The 18,799-nt window shown below is 37.7% G+C and overlaps 2 protein-coding genes across 4 annotated transcripts; both read left to right on the top strand.

Moving 5' to 3' along the window:
- The first annotated feature begins 3,258 nt into the window (after positions 1-3,258).
- On the top strand, positions 3,259-8,584 carry miip (migration and invasion inhibitory protein). 3 transcript variants are annotated; one of them, XM_062415931.1, is made up of 9 exons: positions 3,259-3,579; positions 4,826-5,028; positions 5,236-5,341; positions 5,435-5,546; positions 5,653-5,732; positions 5,829-5,955; positions 6,641-6,737; positions 6,864-6,983; positions 7,638-8,584. In XM_062415931.1, exons 1-9 carry the CDS (start codon positions 3,366-3,368, stop codon positions 7,773-7,775), a joined length of 1,197 nt encoding a protein of 398 aa, XP_062271915.1. In that variant the 5' UTR covers positions 3,259-3,365; the 3' UTR covers positions 7,776-8,584. The 3 variants fall into 3 exon arrangements, with proteins under 3 accessions (XP_062271915.1, XP_062271917.1, XP_062271916.1); XM_062415933.1 differs by having other exon boundaries at positions 6,641-6,741; positions 6,845-6,983; positions 7,638-7,776; XM_062415932.1 differs by having other exon boundaries at positions 6,641-6,741; positions 6,845-7,777.
- A 2,143-nt stretch (positions 8,585-10,727) lies between these two features.
- On the top strand, positions 10,728-17,995 carry tnfrsf1b (tumor necrosis factor receptor superfamily, member 1B). The gene is made up of 9 exons (XM_062415809.1): positions 10,728-10,824; positions 12,334-12,433; positions 14,494-14,619; positions 14,726-14,884; positions 15,932-16,025; positions 16,103-16,335; positions 16,451-16,531; positions 16,759-16,817; positions 16,914-17,995. Exons 1-9 carry the CDS (start codon positions 10,774-10,776, stop codon positions 17,442-17,444), a joined length of 1,434 nt encoding a protein of 477 aa, XP_062271793.1. The 5' UTR covers positions 10,728-10,773; the 3' UTR covers positions 17,445-17,995.
- Positions 17,996-18,799: the final 804 nt, after the last annotated feature.

Below are 18,799 nucleotides of genomic sequence, written 5' to 3'. Positions count from 1 at the left end.
AGTGGCATCGCTGCTAATTAGCTTAAAGGTAAACTCTGCTCAACTTGAACTTGTCACTCTTGGCCCTTGCATTGTGCTGCTTCGCTGCTACCAAAGCATCTGAAACCTTTGTCAACAGCTTTCATTGAAATGAAATGACTTCCGGCTGCTTTTGTCACTTATTTATCATTGGATGTAAGTGCACAGTAAGTCAAATTGAATAGCTAAGTTACACAAGTACATTTTTTCATTAATTTGCGACACAGTAGTCCAGTAGAGGCCTAATAAATAGATCTATATCAATATTGATAGTAAGCTAGCTTACTGGCTCATGCCAGCCACCAAGCTAATACATATGGTAACATATGTGTAAATGATAAATTAATGTTACGTTAGCTAACATTACTTGCAGCTATTTTATTAGAATGAAATGACATAATCCTCATTAATACATTACCTCGTCTGAGTACATTTTTCGCCTCTCTTATTTTCTTCTTCTGCCTGAGTCACGTCAGATCGATTTTCATCAGCAAAGAAAACAACTCTCATGACTCCACATTACTTCACAACATCATCAAACTCTGTCTTTTGTTATTGTTTTGATTGAGGGATCCCCAGTGGAATAAATGACATACATTACTCCTGCAGTCCGTTCCATAAAGCCTGCTAAAGCGGTTCCAAAAAAGGCCGATCCATGTTCAAGCGATCAGACTAATTCAAGGACTAATTGCATGTGCACGCCATTCATAAGCAGCCCAGGATGTCGAACACAGATCAAACGGATTCACAGTGCCAAAATCCACCACCAAAGACACTTCTGCTGGAGACATATGAAGAATTTAAACAAAAAGTAATCCTGCTTTATGAAACAGGACCCTGGTTTTATCATTTTGTTGTGGCACCTCTTGCAGCTGCCCTTGCATTCCTATTTCAAAAGTTCCTTTCTACCTTACATGGTGCACATGGGAGTATTTGTCCCTGTTCTTTATGGAGCTGCAGTGGTACTGTTTAAACTCAACTAGCCTTTGAAGATTGTTATGTCTGCAACAGACTATAGTGTATTTAGTGAGTTTTATTGTCTTGTATACTGTATTTAAACATTTGGCTTCACTTTATTTTTTATTTTTAGTCTCTTTCCTGTTCAATTCTTTGAGACAGTTACTTAAACTTTTCTTTTTGAAAGGGCTCATGAATTTAACATAACAGATTGATAAATACACAAAATCTTGTACATAGACATATTTACTTTTTTTTTTTTTACATTATTAACTGTGGTTATCCTCATGAACCAGTGGTGGAAATTATACCAATGATACTCAGTCTTGAGGTACTTATGAGAATATGAGAATTTCCATTTGATGCCTCTACTTTACTACATTTCAGAAGAAAATATTATTGCCTACTTTTTACCCCAAACATTTATTTGACAGATAGTTACTATATTCTGATATAATATCGTAATATATTATAGTATAATATAGTCATATAACAGTATGAAATTAATTCTGCATAATGGTTGTTTTTGATACTTTCAGTCTATGTACTGCTGATAATAGACAATAGGCTATTAGCATAGACTGAAAGTTGGCAACTTTTACAAAATTTAAAAATGTGAACGCATGTTTTATTTACTGCAAGTAAAGGTAAAGCTGGTGTTCATTTATATTTTTGATATTGTCAAGAAATTCCATGAAAAGACCAAAGCCAATGGTCAATAGGCATTCTTCTCTGTTTGTAGTAATCAGGCCCAAGCCAAGTTTTACGAAGACATACATGTATAAAAATAGTTACAGATAGATTAATTTATGAAAAAGATTAAATAATGTCCTAAAGTACATATACTCAAGTACTGTACTTAAGTACAATTTTGAGGTATTGTATTTTACTTGAGGGTTTCCATTCGGTGGTATTTTGCTTACTTTTTTCCTCTATATTTTAGAGGGAAATATTGTACTTTCTACTTCACTACATCTATTTGACAGCTGAAGTTACTTTTTTTTTTTTTTTTTTTTAGAAAAGTAACTAAAGGATTTCAATATTTTTTACATAAAAACATGTCATCATCTTAATAAAATAACATTGTTATAGATCAGACTACCCAACAGTATAAACTGTTAAGATTAGCTCTATGTTGACAACTTTAAAACGCTGCTTCTATATGTAGCTACATAGATCAGTATTAATATTCCAAAAATATATTGATGATAAATACAGCATGGAATTCTAAATGGGGACCGTTTGCATAACGATTACACTTACTTTAATACTGTAAGTAGCCTACATCTTGCTGCATATTTTTACTTACGTTTGAGATAGATTTTGAATGCAGGACGGGCGATGAAGCATTTTTACTCAGAGCAGTACTTAACCTCCCGCTACCCTGCGTCCTCATATGGGGACATTACAATTTTGGTTTGCTGGACCTTATATTTCATTCTGCTTAATTTTGATCTGTTGTTCTCATTCATACAAGTGGTAGCAAAAGCACAATCCATCAATCCGTGTAAAAACCAGATGGCAGGCAATTTGGCCGATTCGATCAACAGCCAATCCCCAGACAAAAGTGGACCAGGTACAAAACCTTATCCAATTTCATGGTTGAAACTTCTTTATTAATGCTTAATAACATTACGTAAAGCTATGACACTGCTAATCAGGAAGTACTCGTTTGATGATATTGGGACTTTATTATCATTGGTGCAAAGCGAAGGTGTCAATGTAAGGAAATAAATTGTTTTATACACTAGTGAATTAATTGTGTTATAGAGTAAAATAAACCCATTGACTCCATATGAGGAGTTTCCTGTTCAAAGACAATGCTTAGTTGTTGTACTTATAAGGTCCCACTAATCCCAAATATCTAGGATAAATTAAAAATGCATACAAAAGCGTAGGAAGTTAAGCAAAGGATCTGAACACTTCTTCCACTACTTTTGGTTACACAGTAGTGCCTTGTGAATCAATTAAATTATTTTTTTGTATTTTAATGAAGATTTGAGAACAATAAAAGAATATATAGAAGACCACACATTATGGCTAACTTTTACTTAAGGATTTGACTTCTTCCACCTCTAACCCTAACCCATTGTACCAACTCTATCGATCATCTATAATTACAGTAAGTATATGGCGCCCTCTGTTGTTCAACACCCTGAACTGTAACTAAACTCAGATGTGTGGTGTCTGTCTCTTTAAGAAAATCCCCCACCGGTTGCAAAGCATGATGGTCAGAGGATCGTAGACAATCACGCCTTTGTTGACAATGCGTTGTTATGGAGCTGCTGAGGTGGGGTGACATTTAAATCACTAAACAGCGGAGTTTAGTCTGTTTTTCACACTTTTTCACACATAAACGCGCCTTTTAGGTTGCATTTATTTAAAAAAAAATGTCATCGATAGACCGATTGGACGTTTTACGAGAGCGTAACAAAGATTTATTGATCCAGTTGAAGCACCAGAGAGAGAAGCTGCAGCGTCTGGGCGGCTGCTGCAGTCCGAGCCGCAAGAGGGAGAGAGAGGCCGAGGATGTGTGGACCCTGACCGGGGAGGACCGAGGGCCAGCTAGGGCCGCCCTCACCACATCCACTGGGAGGTTTGACGGTAAAAAGAAAGTGTTTACATCGAGGTTAAAGGCACAAGACACGCCTGTACATAAGGCGTGTTTCATTATGTCCCAGTAGTTTGTTTGAGCTTCACTGATGTATGTGCGCACTCATATGCTGAAAATGGAAACTTTCTCTCTGCTTATTGAAAATCTGATTTTAAAGGCTGGTCCTCAGAGATTGACCTGTAAACGTGAAGCCTCCAGTGCACAAATAGTGAGACTGGACTTGACATTGAGAGATGGGATATCTTGTGTCCAGCAGTTACACTTTTAAATGAAATATATGTGCATATTCATTAATGTTTAATGAGGGAGAAGGAGTAGATGCCATTTTAAGGATTTTAAAGTGGTAATTATACTTTTATTGTGGGGAAAAACATATAAGAACACAAACACATTATTGCTCCAAGCAGAGTATTTAATACATGTCTGGAGGGGATCTTTAATTTACTTTTTCTTATCTCTATGCTAACATAGTTTGTAAAAATAATTTTGTCAGGTTTAAGCTAACACATACACCACATCATTTTAAGAAAAAAACAACAATAAAAAAAACCCCGCTCGGATACATTTTTCACAACGTTTTTTAAGGTTTCATAACCAGTTTAACATCTTGGATCACATTAAAGTACTAAACAACAGCCAAATGCAATTAAATAACAATTAAAACGTTCCATGAAATGAGTGCTGCAACAAATTATTGTTTTAATTGGTGATTGATGACTTTTTGGTAATCTATAAAATGGCTTCAAATTGTGAAAATGCTCACACGTTGCTTTGTCTGACCAACACTCAAGATATGATGTTTACTATCACATAATGAAGTTGGAGCTGGAGAAGTTTGCAATTTTTTGCCTAAAAGTTTCTATTAAAGATTAATTCACGTTATAGCAGATTCAGTATCTGTTAATCAATTGATCTTTTAACTGCTTCTCATGGTCTTCCTCAGCACATTGAGATAGCTCAGTTGTTATTGTCTGACTTATGTATGGACATTGAGTCACATGATAAGATATTGTGCAGTTTAAAGCTACTAAGTGGACCTTAAATTAAGATTTTAAGATAGCTGCACCTTTCTTATCATTTATAATGATAAAATCATAATTGGTCCATTAACTGCGTTTTCATACTGCACACTCAGTTTTTGTAGTTTTTCGCTACATATCCCGTGGTGTTAATGTGACAGATAAAATAAACCCAGAGTTACTGCTACAGGATTCACTTCTTCTTTATCTCCATTAGATGCATGTGAGAGAGAAACAGATACCCAGGCAACTATTTCGACACCACCTTTGACCTTCAAGCACAGAGGAGGAACTGCTGAACGTACAGCAGAGATTTCATCACGTAGAGACGGCAACAGATACACCCGAGTCCATGACGGGCTACAAGACACGAGGCCACTTAGCACTAAATCCTGTTTAGTAAATCATGGCAAAGAACAGGTAAGCCAAAGAAACACAGGATGATCATCTCAAGTTTGTTTCCAGTTTGTTTGAATTAAATTGTTTGGTGTTGAGCCCTACTCAGACCATGCTCCCCAAATCTCTCGCTATCTCATAACTTAATCGTCCAAACTGGTTGGCTTCAAGGAATCGTTCATCCCAAACTGCTGATCACTAATGCTGCGCACCACTTGTTTGTTTCTCTAGAGGGAGGCACGGAGTCGAGTAACATTTCAGTCTGATGAATGTGAAGAGATACCTGCTTTAGAAAGACATCATTTGCAGCCTTTACTTGGATATGACTGGATAGCAGGTACGCCTTATTGGTCTCTCTGTCTGCCAATTTTTGTCTTAAACCCACAATCATCTAATGGAGCACTAACAGGAGATGTCTATTCCCTTTAAGGAGTCCTGGATGTGGAAGACTCTTTGATAGAGCGCTCTGATGAGTTCTTCAGTGACCTTTGTGCATTTCGATCACTCAATAAAGACGAGTGCGTCCACACCCAACAAGCGGAGTGAGTGCCTCTCATTTGATGACGCCTGTGACTGACTGTGTGTGTCATGTGTACCTGTGACTGATGACTGCATCATTAAAAGACTATTAATTGGCTCTCATTATAGATTTTCTGAGGAGAACCATTCAGACCTGCTGTTGTTAACAGACAAGGACGGCCCAGAGGCCAACAAGGACACTCATCAGTGTAAGAGGAGCCATTCATTTGAATAAGCTACACTGTCTTTTCTTTTCATGACAGCTCAAATAACTCTAATCACTGTTCGCTCACCTTTTTGTGCAGGTACGTTCTCTTACAGGATTAACAGCAGACTATTCCCCGTTCCGCTTCTCTCTGAAGAGTGCTGTCCTGTGTGTAAAAAGCATAAATCCTCCCAACTTCATACTAGTGCTGACCCAGCTCTCATCAGGTAATGATGATGTGAATTTAAACTGCAATTTCTGGCCACCTACTGTATGAGTTAGGTTGTGTGTGCGAGTGTTCCATCCTGTGTTCAAGCCAATTTGGGGGTTATGTAATCTTTTTTTATATTAATAATATATAAAATGACTACATGTGATGTGAAAACATTGACTCATATTGACAAACCCACCATGTTTACAGGTGGTTTTAGTGTCATTCAGTTTGTTTCAGTTTTACATGTTTACTGTTTGGTTCACTCTAACCACTCTCATCAACCACAGCAGGCAGTGGCTTTTAGCACAAAATGCTCTAAAAACCCATTTGACATTACCTGCTCACCACACAAATAAACAGCACACAGACAAAGTTAACATTTGCTGGAACCAATCACAGCTACAGAGCCAGACTTGGTGGAAGTCAAAACATTTATTAGGTGGACAGAAACATGACTCCAAATGAATGCTAATGTTGCTTTGTGTCTGCTGGATGTATCAGTAGGCAACCACCTGATGTGGTCACTATGACAAAATCAGGTGTTTGTCTATTTATTGCTTCATGAGGATTTGAGAATCCCTGCGTGTTCACAGCTTTAAAATCAATGAAAAGCCTTTCATTAAATTTCTTGTTTTTTTAAAGGGTAACCACAAACTTGTATACTGTCTCATTCATTTTCTTCTTCTGTCATTTCTCAGGGTTAGCATCCCTCGTTCCACCCTCTTGCCACCTTACAAGTACAAAGCTCACCGGCGATGCAGCTTTGATCCTTCTGATAGTTTGGGGTTACCATCGGTGAGTGAGTATTCAAATGAGAAAACCCATGTGTGATTTGCTAACATCTCTGTGTATAAATTAACATAGTAACATTTATAAATGTACCACAGGCTGCTTTAATGTAGGCTCTCTGCTCTTGTCCAGCACTGTCTCTCAGGCTGGTCGAACACAGGTCAGAGCACCCTGTCACCACCCAGTAGCCTTGATCTGCGGAGCAGTCTGAATATGCAGAGCTCCACAGGGCCGCACAACAAGGACCTGGAGGTAAGATTTCCTATTGTATCTCAAACAAAAAATAGCAGTTGACTCAAATGTGTCTGATAAGGTCCTGTAAAAACAATAACAAATATTAAGGGTCGAGTCGTGAGGAAATGCGTGGAACAGTTATGTGGAGGAAATATGTGTGTTCCCCGGGTCATTGTCTGGTCATTATCTCTCCTGGGAGCAGTAGATCTCTCAGTATGGTTCATCTCTGTCTGCTGAAGTTGGCTGGGGTAAGCAACTGTCTTGATAAGGCTGGCTGTCTCCCATGGTTACCAAGGTCAGACGGAAATATGCTGTGCTATGTGCAGACGGTCAGACTGGTCTCTTCTTAAAATGGATAGCAAGTGGCCTGGGTATAGACTACATGACTTTAGTTATCTTTAATCAGCATAGTGTCTTGTTTATAGTTCAATAGCCAAAAGAGGCATAGATGAGTAAAGAATAACCTTAGCTGGGGGTAGTAAGGGTAAGGATTTAGTGAAGAGTTTAAATATTCTACACCACAGAATTGAGTGGTGTGGCACAGTGTTTTCACTTGTACTGTAACTCTGTTCTCCTCTATCCATTTTCAATACATGTTCCTGTGCAACACATCCTGGTGTCCTGCCAATTTCCTCACTTTGGGTTAACCAGCTTTCTCAAATTGTTTTTCAGGATCTCTCTTTGTCCAGAGTGTCCAGAAACCAGCACAGCTCTGACCAGATCCCAGATGTGTCTCGCTTGGCTCGTCACAACTTTCAGCACTCCTCAACCCGAAGAAAACTAGGAAGCACATCTTACCCTGCGTGCTGACAAACCATCAAAATCTATTTTTATGATTATTGCGAAAGAAACGCTGTGCCCTGCAGCGCCCAAAATAATTCCCCATTTTTATGTTCATGTTTTAATTCTTTTGTATTTCTTTTTTGTACAAGTTCTATCTGAATAATGCTTTTTCTATAATGTCTAAATATGTTTTCCTAAGTTAGACTTTTCAATATGAAACAATGGCCTTTTCAGAAGTGCCTTATCTTGAATAGATTCAGCTGAAATATGAAATCATTTGTTCTGAATTCAATAAATTGATTTAAAGAATAAACATCATGTAAGTCCAGTAACATGGAGCGATTTACAATATATAGCAGCAAATATAATTTACATTTTAGTCGTCTTCCTTTTGTTCCCACATTAATTACACCCGACATGTGACAGTCTCGTGAAGCAAAAGATCACATTACACCACAGTGGAAATTGAGGACATTACCACATGTCGACCCTTTCACAGCAAAGGTTAAATATGTCTTTGTTTTGTAAATTTCACCACATTAGGAAGTCATTTTTGAACTAGCAAGTTGCTCAGGCAACAGTTCATGTTTCCCTTCCCAGTTGTTTTCTTTGGCTCCCAAGACCATGAATACTTCTGTTTTTAACTTCCTTTCATACTTCCTTACTGAGGCACTGAGAGCGCTGCAGAAGCAAAGGCTAAGACAAGTGTACTGTACAGAAGTGGCAATTCACAGGAAACCACAAGCACTCATGCTTAATGTCAAACATTATGGTGAGACATGACACTAGAGTTTTTTTCCAGTTGGTATTGTTTGCACACTAACATTTTAATAAATAGAATCAACGCAGTGTATCAGGGTGGAATGAACTCAAAAGAAAATGATATATTGTTTGTTGAAATATTAAACTTATTGTTTTGTTTTAGTTTTGGTTGTCCTGTAGTGAGTTTAAGCAACAATACTTAAGTAATACAAGTTTTTAAAGGAAGGCATCACTGGTGAACTGTTATCTGGCAGGCAGCCGACTGATAGTCATCTTAAAACTGGCACGACGAGAAATTCTTGGCATTCGATGAGACTTTGTGATACTACATTTGATTTTTATCACAGACTGTTGTGGTCTTTCTTATCTTCAAATACTCTTTTTTTCCCTTGTTTTTTATAATCTTCTCACTTTCATTAGAATGCCACTGTGGTGCAGTGATGCACGTTAGCTTAGAGCTCCCACAGATCTAAGTCAACAGTGAAGACTCAGCAGATATCAGTGGCTGACTGTAATGTTGCTATTGGTTTCTATTTCACACAATGTAGAAATCAAGGCAGGGTTTGAAACTTGCCTAAGACTGATAACCATCACTGCGTTGCCATATGTGCTCTGACTGTTTTCTGAGCTTCATTGTTATTGCATGGTAATGCTGATATGATCAGTTTGATATGAAGTCAAAAGCAGGCCATATATGTTCATAGGTAATTCAGTCTCATTTAAAAATGTGACATAGGCCTAAACTGTACATGGTAAATCACTCAGCAGCAAAGGACGGTAAAATATATATGCAGTATGTCCGCTACATAGTTTAAGTAGTTCACAGTTTATACTTTATAAGGTGATCATAATCACATCAGAATGACACAGTAAAGACATACAGTGACAAGACCACAAGGAACTGCAGGCAGGGCTGCCAGTGCTGCACTTCAGCTCTACAGAAATGTTAAGGATGTGGGAGGGGGAACTTTATTCAGAAATGTCAGTCTCTCTCACAGGAAGAAACAAAATGAAGCATATGGGCATTAAACTGGGCACAGCATCTGTAGGCTACAGTACTAACACTGAATTATAAGAAGACATGTTCGTATGTGTGTTTGATTTTTTTCCTGTGCCAACTGGGAGGTCAATGTGTGAATCTGTAAGGTCAGGGATGAAGTTGTAAGCTTCAGTGATAAAATGTAGCCGTCAGAGAGAGATGCACTTGGGCACTTGGTTGAGATCATAGTCTCTGTACTGTAATCCTGAATGTAAATGTGAAACAAAAAGGCCGTAGTTGTGTAACTGATTAGCACAATATCCTGCTACTGCACCACACGGATGCTTCTTAACGACACACCGAGTGAATGAACTTATCTTTATGATTCAAACCTATAACTAACAGTTACCATTACAGTAAGCACTGTGGGACTACATCATCATAAACAAGAAGAGAACATCTAAATGGGTCCACTTCCTATTTTGGCAGTGGTTTCATTTGGTATCATAAAGTCTGTGCTGCACATTTCCCACCAAATCAAATAAACATAGAGTAGCAGGGAGAATTAACTCATTTCACATGGCTTCATTGTTCTATATGGCCTCCAAGCTTTTTAAGTAAATTTATGAATGAATCTTTACATTTCTAAGTCCAGCAGTAGGACCAGGTTTCCAGGCTCAAACCCCTTGCTCTATTTAATTAATCATGTGACTTCTAAAAACCAATTAGCGGCACCAGAGGTTACTGGCAGTTCCTATTAAAGGTGATGAGTCACTATATAACTATTTTATATTTTATATTTGTAATTCATTTAGATACCTTCATAGGAATCTGTTTTCGCTTTGTTATTAATGTGTCCTTTGTGAGGACCAGTGTCAAAAAGCCACATAAATCCCCTTTGATTCAATATGGTAAAACATGAAAATTTCCAAGGGGGTTTACCACTTTTCACAGGCACTACCTTTCCCCTAATCAGCAACAGTATAGTATAGCACTATATTTTCATGTTGTATACACAGTACCAGCTATCTAACGCGTGGAAGTGCAACAGCAGTTTTAACCTCATCTAAAGTCTGTCTAACCTCATACTGGTTATTATCATCAGATCAGTACGGGAGAAAGCCTGCATGATGGTTTCCTTCCTCCTCCCCTAAACGCTCAGCCCAGTTCAAGGAAATTGCGACTGTCTGCACAGACTACTGACCCGCCTTTGTAAAATGAACAGTACATTGCGCATGTTGGCAGCTTTATCCTCTACAGTCTATTATTTGCTTTAAAGAAGCAATGAAGGACATACTTGTTCTGCTGGTTCTGCTGAATGCGCACGCTATCAAGGTAAGCTTTGTGTCTTGACTGTGAGTCTGTCATGAATGTTTATGGTGTCACTCGGGGTAACTGGACAGGTTGGGTATCAGTGTTGTTCAGGATTAATCGGCTGACCAAAGCACTGCCCAGAAACAATGTAAATTGATTAAGTTTAATTTAGTTTGATTAATGCCAGTGAGTGTGAGGTTAAACATTACAACCATAACTACTTTCAAAATCAAATGATGTTTGTGTTGTAATGCTGACATTTTTTGTCTCCCCTTTGAACATGTATCATATAAACCGGCGAACTTTGTACTGTAACTTAACTCTTAATTTCTTAAAAGTTTTATTTCCTACATCAATATCAGTTTAATCCTTAGTGTGATGATATGTTACAGTAGAAAGAGATTTAACACATAGTTGTGGTGTGATGAACCTGTATGAATATTAGGTTTCAGTTTTATACTGCAGACACTGTGAAGTCCAAGGCATTTCCCACTGGCACAATAAAGTCTTATCTTATCTTACTTTGCATCCATTGCAGTTTCAGAGTGACTATTTCGCTAAGACACCCTGACATGAAATGATTCATTAACTTTTTTGACTGTCTTTCAGTATCGTGTGAATTTCTCTTTAAGATGATGAGTTTGTTAGGGCACACAGCCAGAAGAAAAAGGGAAAAAGCAATGCTCTCTTTGACTTACTGCCAGTAATTAATAACATGAAGCTTTCACAGAGGTTTATCTTTATCGTCACATCCCGTGCTGTCAGTGGTCACACAGAAGACTGTGTTCCTAAGCCGAGCTTCTGGGTTGTCGCCTCCGTTTCCTGTAATACGAGAAATAAGCTGCTGCTGTCAGCATATTTTAACTTTTGCTTGTCATTGGAGGGCATTGCGGTGAGGTGGTTTCACGTCTTAAGCACAGGACAGGTGTAAGAAGCATACTTTGTCATGACTTCCTCCGGCACATCACTATGTTTTTAAGAGAGAGTGAGAAAAAAAGTTGTACATGAATTACTGCATGGATACATGTGTGCAGTGCCTAAATACCAAAGATTGTTGAAGGTGATATGTCTCCTCAAATTCAGAACAATGGGTGCCTGTATGACCGTGTCTGCAGCTCAGGCCAGCAACATTACCAGAAAGGAAGAAGTGGGCTCAAGTGTGGGTAGTATAGTACTATTTCAAGCCCCTGTTTAACTAGGCAAAAACACTTTCTCAGTAATTGGTCAACTTGTCTGTTTCTTTTGACTAAATAGTTGATTTTAAATGACTATATTCACTGATTGAATGATGGGGTTGTAGGTTTATGGTTTGCCTCAGAGCAAGTACATTTCAAAGGAATGTGTCTGATTGATACAAAAGTAGGCAAATATTTTCCACATAACTAATTTCAAAATGACTCAATTTACCTTGAAACTGCTGTCTTAATGAGGCACATTTGTGTCAGTGGGTTATGAGAGTGTTGTTAACTCTTCATCTGGACAGAAAAAAATGAGTTGCTCTTCAGTATTCTGTACTTTCTTTCCCATAAGGTATGGTCTGTGCCCTATCAAGCAGACTCAGATGAAAAGTGTCGTAGCGAAGAAGACTACAAAGTCGGCTTAACCCTGTGCTGCAAGAAGTGCCCCCCTGGTAAGGTCTACCGAGTACATGCAAGACATTTTTAAAGTTGCTTAAATAACTCCCACTCATACCAACACTCAGGTACATTATGTGCCGTTTATGGCACAAATCTTGAAACATGTTGGTGAACGCTTGGGCGTGGATGTGTGAAAGAAGATAATAGCACCCACATTAGCTAAAGACATTCATCAGCTTCTGTTTCATGTCTCATGAGACAAGAAACATGATGCGACTCTGAGCTTATTGTGCCCACTATTCACTTTAGAAATTGTTTTATTCAAGAGTACAACTAGACTGATAAATTGGACATTTTATCACCTGAGCAGATATGTACTGTATCAATATTGCTGCACTTGTCATTGTAAGATAATTTGCAGTACAGAAATACCAAAATAGATTAGAGGTAATTAGAAACAGTGTCACCATTACATGTTTTTCCATCAGAGAGCACTGACAAGTTTATTTTTTAACTATAAAATGCCCCACAGCATAGTTTACAAATTACTGTCACTACGCTCGTCAAACGTTTTGTTCTCACACTCACTCTCAAATTCTCCTATGTAAATAACAGTGATAATGATGGCTGAATTACCACTCAAAATCCTCAGTTATTTTTGTAATAGGTCCTACATTTCAGACAGAGGTTGGCACTAGCCGATTTGATCAGCTGTAGTTAAAGGACCTGTGTGTAGGATGTAGGGGGAGTATGTATGTATGTAAGTATGTTTAATTAATAATGGATTTTGGGCGACTTATACCAATATTAGTGTGTAAAAAAAATCTGATATCAATATACTGGCCAATAATCTTATACGAAATATATACATAAACACAATTTCTTTTGCAATGATCCCTAAAATGTGGTTATACTAATATCACTCTATGGGCCAAAAATATTGGTCATTTATATCTACACAGGGATTAGGCCCTCTTCCACAGAGGCCACCATGTTGCCATGTTTCTACAGTAGCCCAGAATGGACAAACCAAACAGTGGCTGTAGAGAGGGACTATCTTTTTTTTTTTTAGTTTTGTTAGTTTCGTGGCCACTGTAGGTTCTTCTACATCTCCTACATAAGGGGAGGGATTGAGGCTGCTAACAATTGCAGCTTGCATTAGAGCAGATTCTTTACACTTTTGCTCTTGTGTTTTTAGTTTTAAAAAGTATACATGTTTACATAAGAAAAATTGACAAGCTGCCCACATCAGTATTGGATTTTATTTTTAAACTCGAAATTGGTATATTCATTACAACATATTGGAAACACAAATTGTTTTGTCAGACAAAGCCAAAGATATTTAATTCTAAAATATCAAGAGAAGACATTTAATAAGTGGGAAAATGTTTGACAATATTATTGAAGAAATTACTGAAAAGATTATTTGACTGGCAGGGTCAGAACAGTCATCTTTTTCATCCCACTTGCACCTATAAACAGAGATGAAAGGTACAGACGAAAATGTTCAAAGTTTCGAACCATGGACACTGTGCGTATGTGGCATGCGCTCTAACCACTCGACCACCAGGGTACTCCATATGTTTTCTTTTTTAAAGCTTTTTAATCAGATCTGTCATCTCAATTTCTTCCCAATCTTCCTATAAAGATTTGTATTATAACAATCCCTACAAACAATTATACATCACACATTGACACTGCTGTTTATAGGTCATACGTGGATGCTCACATCATTATATTTATAGACATTGTTATTGTTCTTAGTGTAGATGGCCTTTTACAGACCTATGATCATATCCAGAATCCAACCTCTCTCTGCATTTAAATGCTGTTTAGGACACACCGGTGTATAAGACGCACCCCAGTTTTAAATGCAAAAATACAGAAATAAACGCGTTTAAGGTGCGTCTTATGCAGTTATTTACGGTATATATTAAGAAAAATCATTATTATTCTTTTAAGTTAACAATTAAGATGTAGGAGGATTACTGTGAAATGTATTGAAATTTGTGTGTTTCTAGTGTAAAATTACACTTAGTTACAATGACTATGTGCCATAGTAAAATGCATAAAAAGTGACTAACGTGGATTTATCATGTATCTTTTATAACAGGACAGCGACTGAAAAATGAGTGCAATGGAACTACAGACACTGAGTGTGAAAAATGTCCATTGGGCCAGTACATCGAGGGCTGGAACTATAGTCCAAAATGCTTCAGATGTACCCACTGCAAATCAAGTCAGTAGCTGTACTGTAAATTTCAGTTATAAAATGCAGCTTTCATTTATTGTTCTGTTTTTACACTGTCTCTGTGATTAAACTATCCTTTTCTATTTATAACCAGGCAAAGGTCTGCAGTATGCCAATAACTGCTCCTTAACCAGAAACTCCCACTGTGAATGCAAGACTGGGAGGTTTTGCATAATGGGATATGAAGCCCCATTCTGCACCGACTGTATGAAGTACAAAGAATGTAAAGCCGGTTATGGAGTCTCCACGTCAGGTGCAGCACCTGCTATTTTTCACCATTTCCCCACATTTCACCACATTCATTAAGACATACAATCACTGTATCAATGATTAGTAGAAATGTATCTTTTTCCACTATAATAACAATAATACTAGTTACTTTTGTTGGTTGCAACTTCTCTAATGCAAGGATTTCAAACTTATTGATCATACATAAATGATAAGAAGAACTATTTTTTGACTCAAAAAAATACAACTGCCATTTTTCACAATTTTTTTGACATTTTATAGACACGATGAAAAAATGATCTGCAGATTAATCGATAATGAAAATAATTGTTAGTTTATTTATTTATTTATTATGGTTTATTTAAACTGTCCGCAACTGTCCGATGCAAGTATCACAGTGTTCATAGTCAATGCTAATTTGTAACACCTGTCCCTAGAAGGGCTTTTGTGAAAGAAACAATGTAAATATCCTCCATCTCGTTTTTGAGAGGGTCCCAATATTCATTGTGAACAACACGTGTCAATAAATTAATTCCCTCATGGATATTAATGAGGTGGACAAAATATTAGATATACTTTTAAATGTAATACAGTCCAGTAAACAAGTTCAGTCCGCCTACCACTACAAACTCAATAATAAACATAAAGTAGAGTGATCATTGTCAGCAAACATATGTACAACACAATGTATAAACTTATAAGAGTAGAATTTATGGCAGCAGTAGGTGATTGCATTAGATTGCACAGGTGTTCTTAATAAAGTGCCCAGTGAGTGTATTAGCAATATAAATGTTGTAAAGGCCAATTCATGTAAGGAGTTTTGTATTTACTATCAATTTGCCATTGTTTCTACATTTCTGTAATAAATATGCTACCAAATTTACAGTGTCATATCTGGAATATTATCGTTGAACATGTACAATTGATTCTAATACCAGTACAAACCGCATACAATATCAAACATATGTATTAAGCTCATGCTAAATGTAACGTGTTATAATATACAGTGTGTATCATGAATTTAAAATTAAGTAGTAAAATGTAAGTAAACATGTTTCTGTGTGGTTCTCAGGGACAGCGTCTTCAGATGTGAGGTGTACAAAGTGCACTGATGGGACGTTCTCTGATACAATATCCTACACGGACCACTGTCGGCCTCATACAAAGTGAGTCAAGTGCAGACACACCTGTATTTGCCTGTTTGGCATGCAGATATTTGACCTCTTTTTGTGTTTCTCTCCAGCTGTAATGGAGTGGCTGTTGTTCAAAACGGCGACACTTTTTCAGACACAGTCTGCGAATCTATGCACACAACTGCAAGTCCAGCAACGAGCACAATAGTCTCAACAACCTCAAACTCCACACCTCCCCATGGATGGATAGACTCTGCATTTGTCATGTCATCTACTTTAGAGGCAATATTGACCTATCCAGCAACAAGCCCGCCCCCAAGCAAAGGAACTGAAAATAAACTGGGTATGGTAACTGATTTGGTGTTACTAAGCAGTCATAATGTGAAATTTGTGAAATCTAATTACTGTTTCAACATGTATTTATTTCTGCCTCTGTGTTGAATTTCTTTATCTGTTAGTTACAGGATTCAGTGTCAGTGGAATACTTTTGATTTTGATCATTATTCTGGTGGCCCTTTGTAAACTAACCTGGAGGAAAGGTAACTGTAACCTACAAAAAATCATCAATTTATTGTGTACTTGTTTTTGTTTTTTTGGAAAAGCTTAGTTTATATCAACATTTCAATCTGATTATAAGGAAACATAATGATAAATGCCATAGTATCTACATCAGAGATATTGTTGTTGTTGTTGTTGTTGTTGTTGTTGTCGTCGTCACAATTGTTTTACTTAACGTTTCTGCATGTTCAATCACTTTTTTTGCTAGACACTGCAAAATTTCATCCTAAAGTAGATGCAAATGGCAACTGTGAAAGTGGTGATGAAGTGAGTCCTTCTCTTTTCCAACTTGTGACTGAGTGTACAGTAGTTGTTGACATATAAAATACTGAGAATTTCACTTTTTACTTCTTTTAACTGCAGATCAATCATCCTTATGTGGGGAAAACTCAGATGACTTCATTCACAATTACCTCACCAGAACAACAGTGTCTGCTGGAGAAAGGGGAAGCCAGCAATGACCACAGTCAGTGTAGCAGTAATACTGAAACTTTAACCAGAACAGATGGCTACAGCAGCCATGAATCCATCAGCCCTTTGCAATCCACCCTAGCCCTTCACAATCCTCACTCTGCTCTGTCAGAGCCCATGACCTTACTGTCCAACATAGAGCCGATAACACCCCAGCCCAGCATATCCACACAGTGCTCCTCTCAGCCTACAAGCCCACAGATCATTAGCCCAGTAACCCCCAATCCCCAGGTCAGCGTCAACATCACTTTCCACATAGGAAATGGGACTTGCGGGACACCGTCTGTCATGCCAACAGACTTGATGCAAACAGACCCTAAACTCCCATTTGGAGAGGAAGAAGAGTCGTTCAGCATCCCACAGCAAGAAGCCGGGAAGCAATCCCTGATGTCAGTTCAGGAGAGTGCCAGTTACAGTATGTGAGGAGTCACCTGCATGAACACCTTCTCTCTGTAATGATACAACATTTAAAATAATCTTTCTGACTGAAAAAAGGACGTGTAGGTATGCTTCATGACAACAAGAAAGGCACATCTTTTATTCTGTTTCTATACATACTGCCACTTTTTCTGTTTATATTTATAAATAGTCTGCTGTAAATAAATGTAAATATTGTATTTCCTTCACTGGTATTGTGTTGTTACAGATTGGAAAGGGTCTGTGTTCTGCGGTCATCAGAGGGGGTGGGGGGTGGCGGGTTGGTAAAAATACTACTGCAAATGTACCCTCTAAGGTGCCCCCACACTCATGACAAAAAGTAAAAGTTCTCATAAAGCTGCAAAAGGGCCACTGTCAGTATAACATTGTTTGATTATGATTACTGATGCATTAGTGTGCGAGCACCATTTAATGTTAATGCTAATTTCAAATGCTCCATCAAGTGATTTTATCTAACAATATGCATTGTATTGAATATGCACCTGTTTTTTGTAAGAAGCATAAAATGTAAAAACTCAAGTAAAGTATTTCAAATAAGTGTAGTAACTTACGTTCCACCAGTTACATGTAGCCTATATGATCCTAAATTGGTGTCACACATGCACATTTTAAAGACCAAATTCACAAAATCTGTAGGCCCATATTAAAAGGGTACTCCAGTTTTTTAGTATTGCATAATTGTGAAGTTGGTGGACAAAATGAATGGTCAGAATTGATACAGCAGAGCCCCAGATATCCTGACCTTTAGTCACTAGTATGGATCCTACAATTCAACTAAAAAACATCTACGATTTTCTTGTTAAAATATCTCTTACATTGGCCTTTCCCCCCTTCCTGACATGACTTATAACTCCTTTCATTATTCCTCATGATAATTAACTTTATTAACTGAAGTACATGTATTAAAGTGGTAAAAATCATCCATCAATATACAAAAATACATATTTTTCAACATATACTGACCTCTGATTTACCCATAATTCTTGTAAGGATCAGATGGATGAGTGACAATTAGTGTAATAGGTGTAGAGGGTGTAACATGAGTACTTGCTCACCACACACAAACCGGGAGGAGTGGGGAGGATTCTGTCGCACGCTCCTGACACCTGCTGGTTGAAAGCGGCTACTGCAGCCTCTGACCACTGGCCCATAAAGACGCTTCTTTGAACAGTGACAGTCTATGTTCATGACAGCTCCTATTCTTGTTTTCAGGTTAAACTGTTTTTCATGCGGATTAAGTTGCAGTCAGAGTTTTTTGGTTAGTTTTTTTTGTTTGTTTGTTTGTCACAATCAAGGCACCATAGCAGCGATGCAAGGAAAACCGAGAGCGGGGAGAGCGG

Source organism: Scomber scombrus, chromosome 3 (assembly GCF_963691925.1).
Source record: "Scomber scombrus chromosome 3, fScoSco1.1, whole genome shotgun sequence".
In the NCBI taxonomy this organism is placed as follows: Eukaryota; Metazoa; Chordata; class Actinopteri; order Scombriformes; family Scombridae; genus Scomber; species Scomber scombrus.
This window is presented reverse-complemented; position numbering and strand designations above follow the sequence as displayed.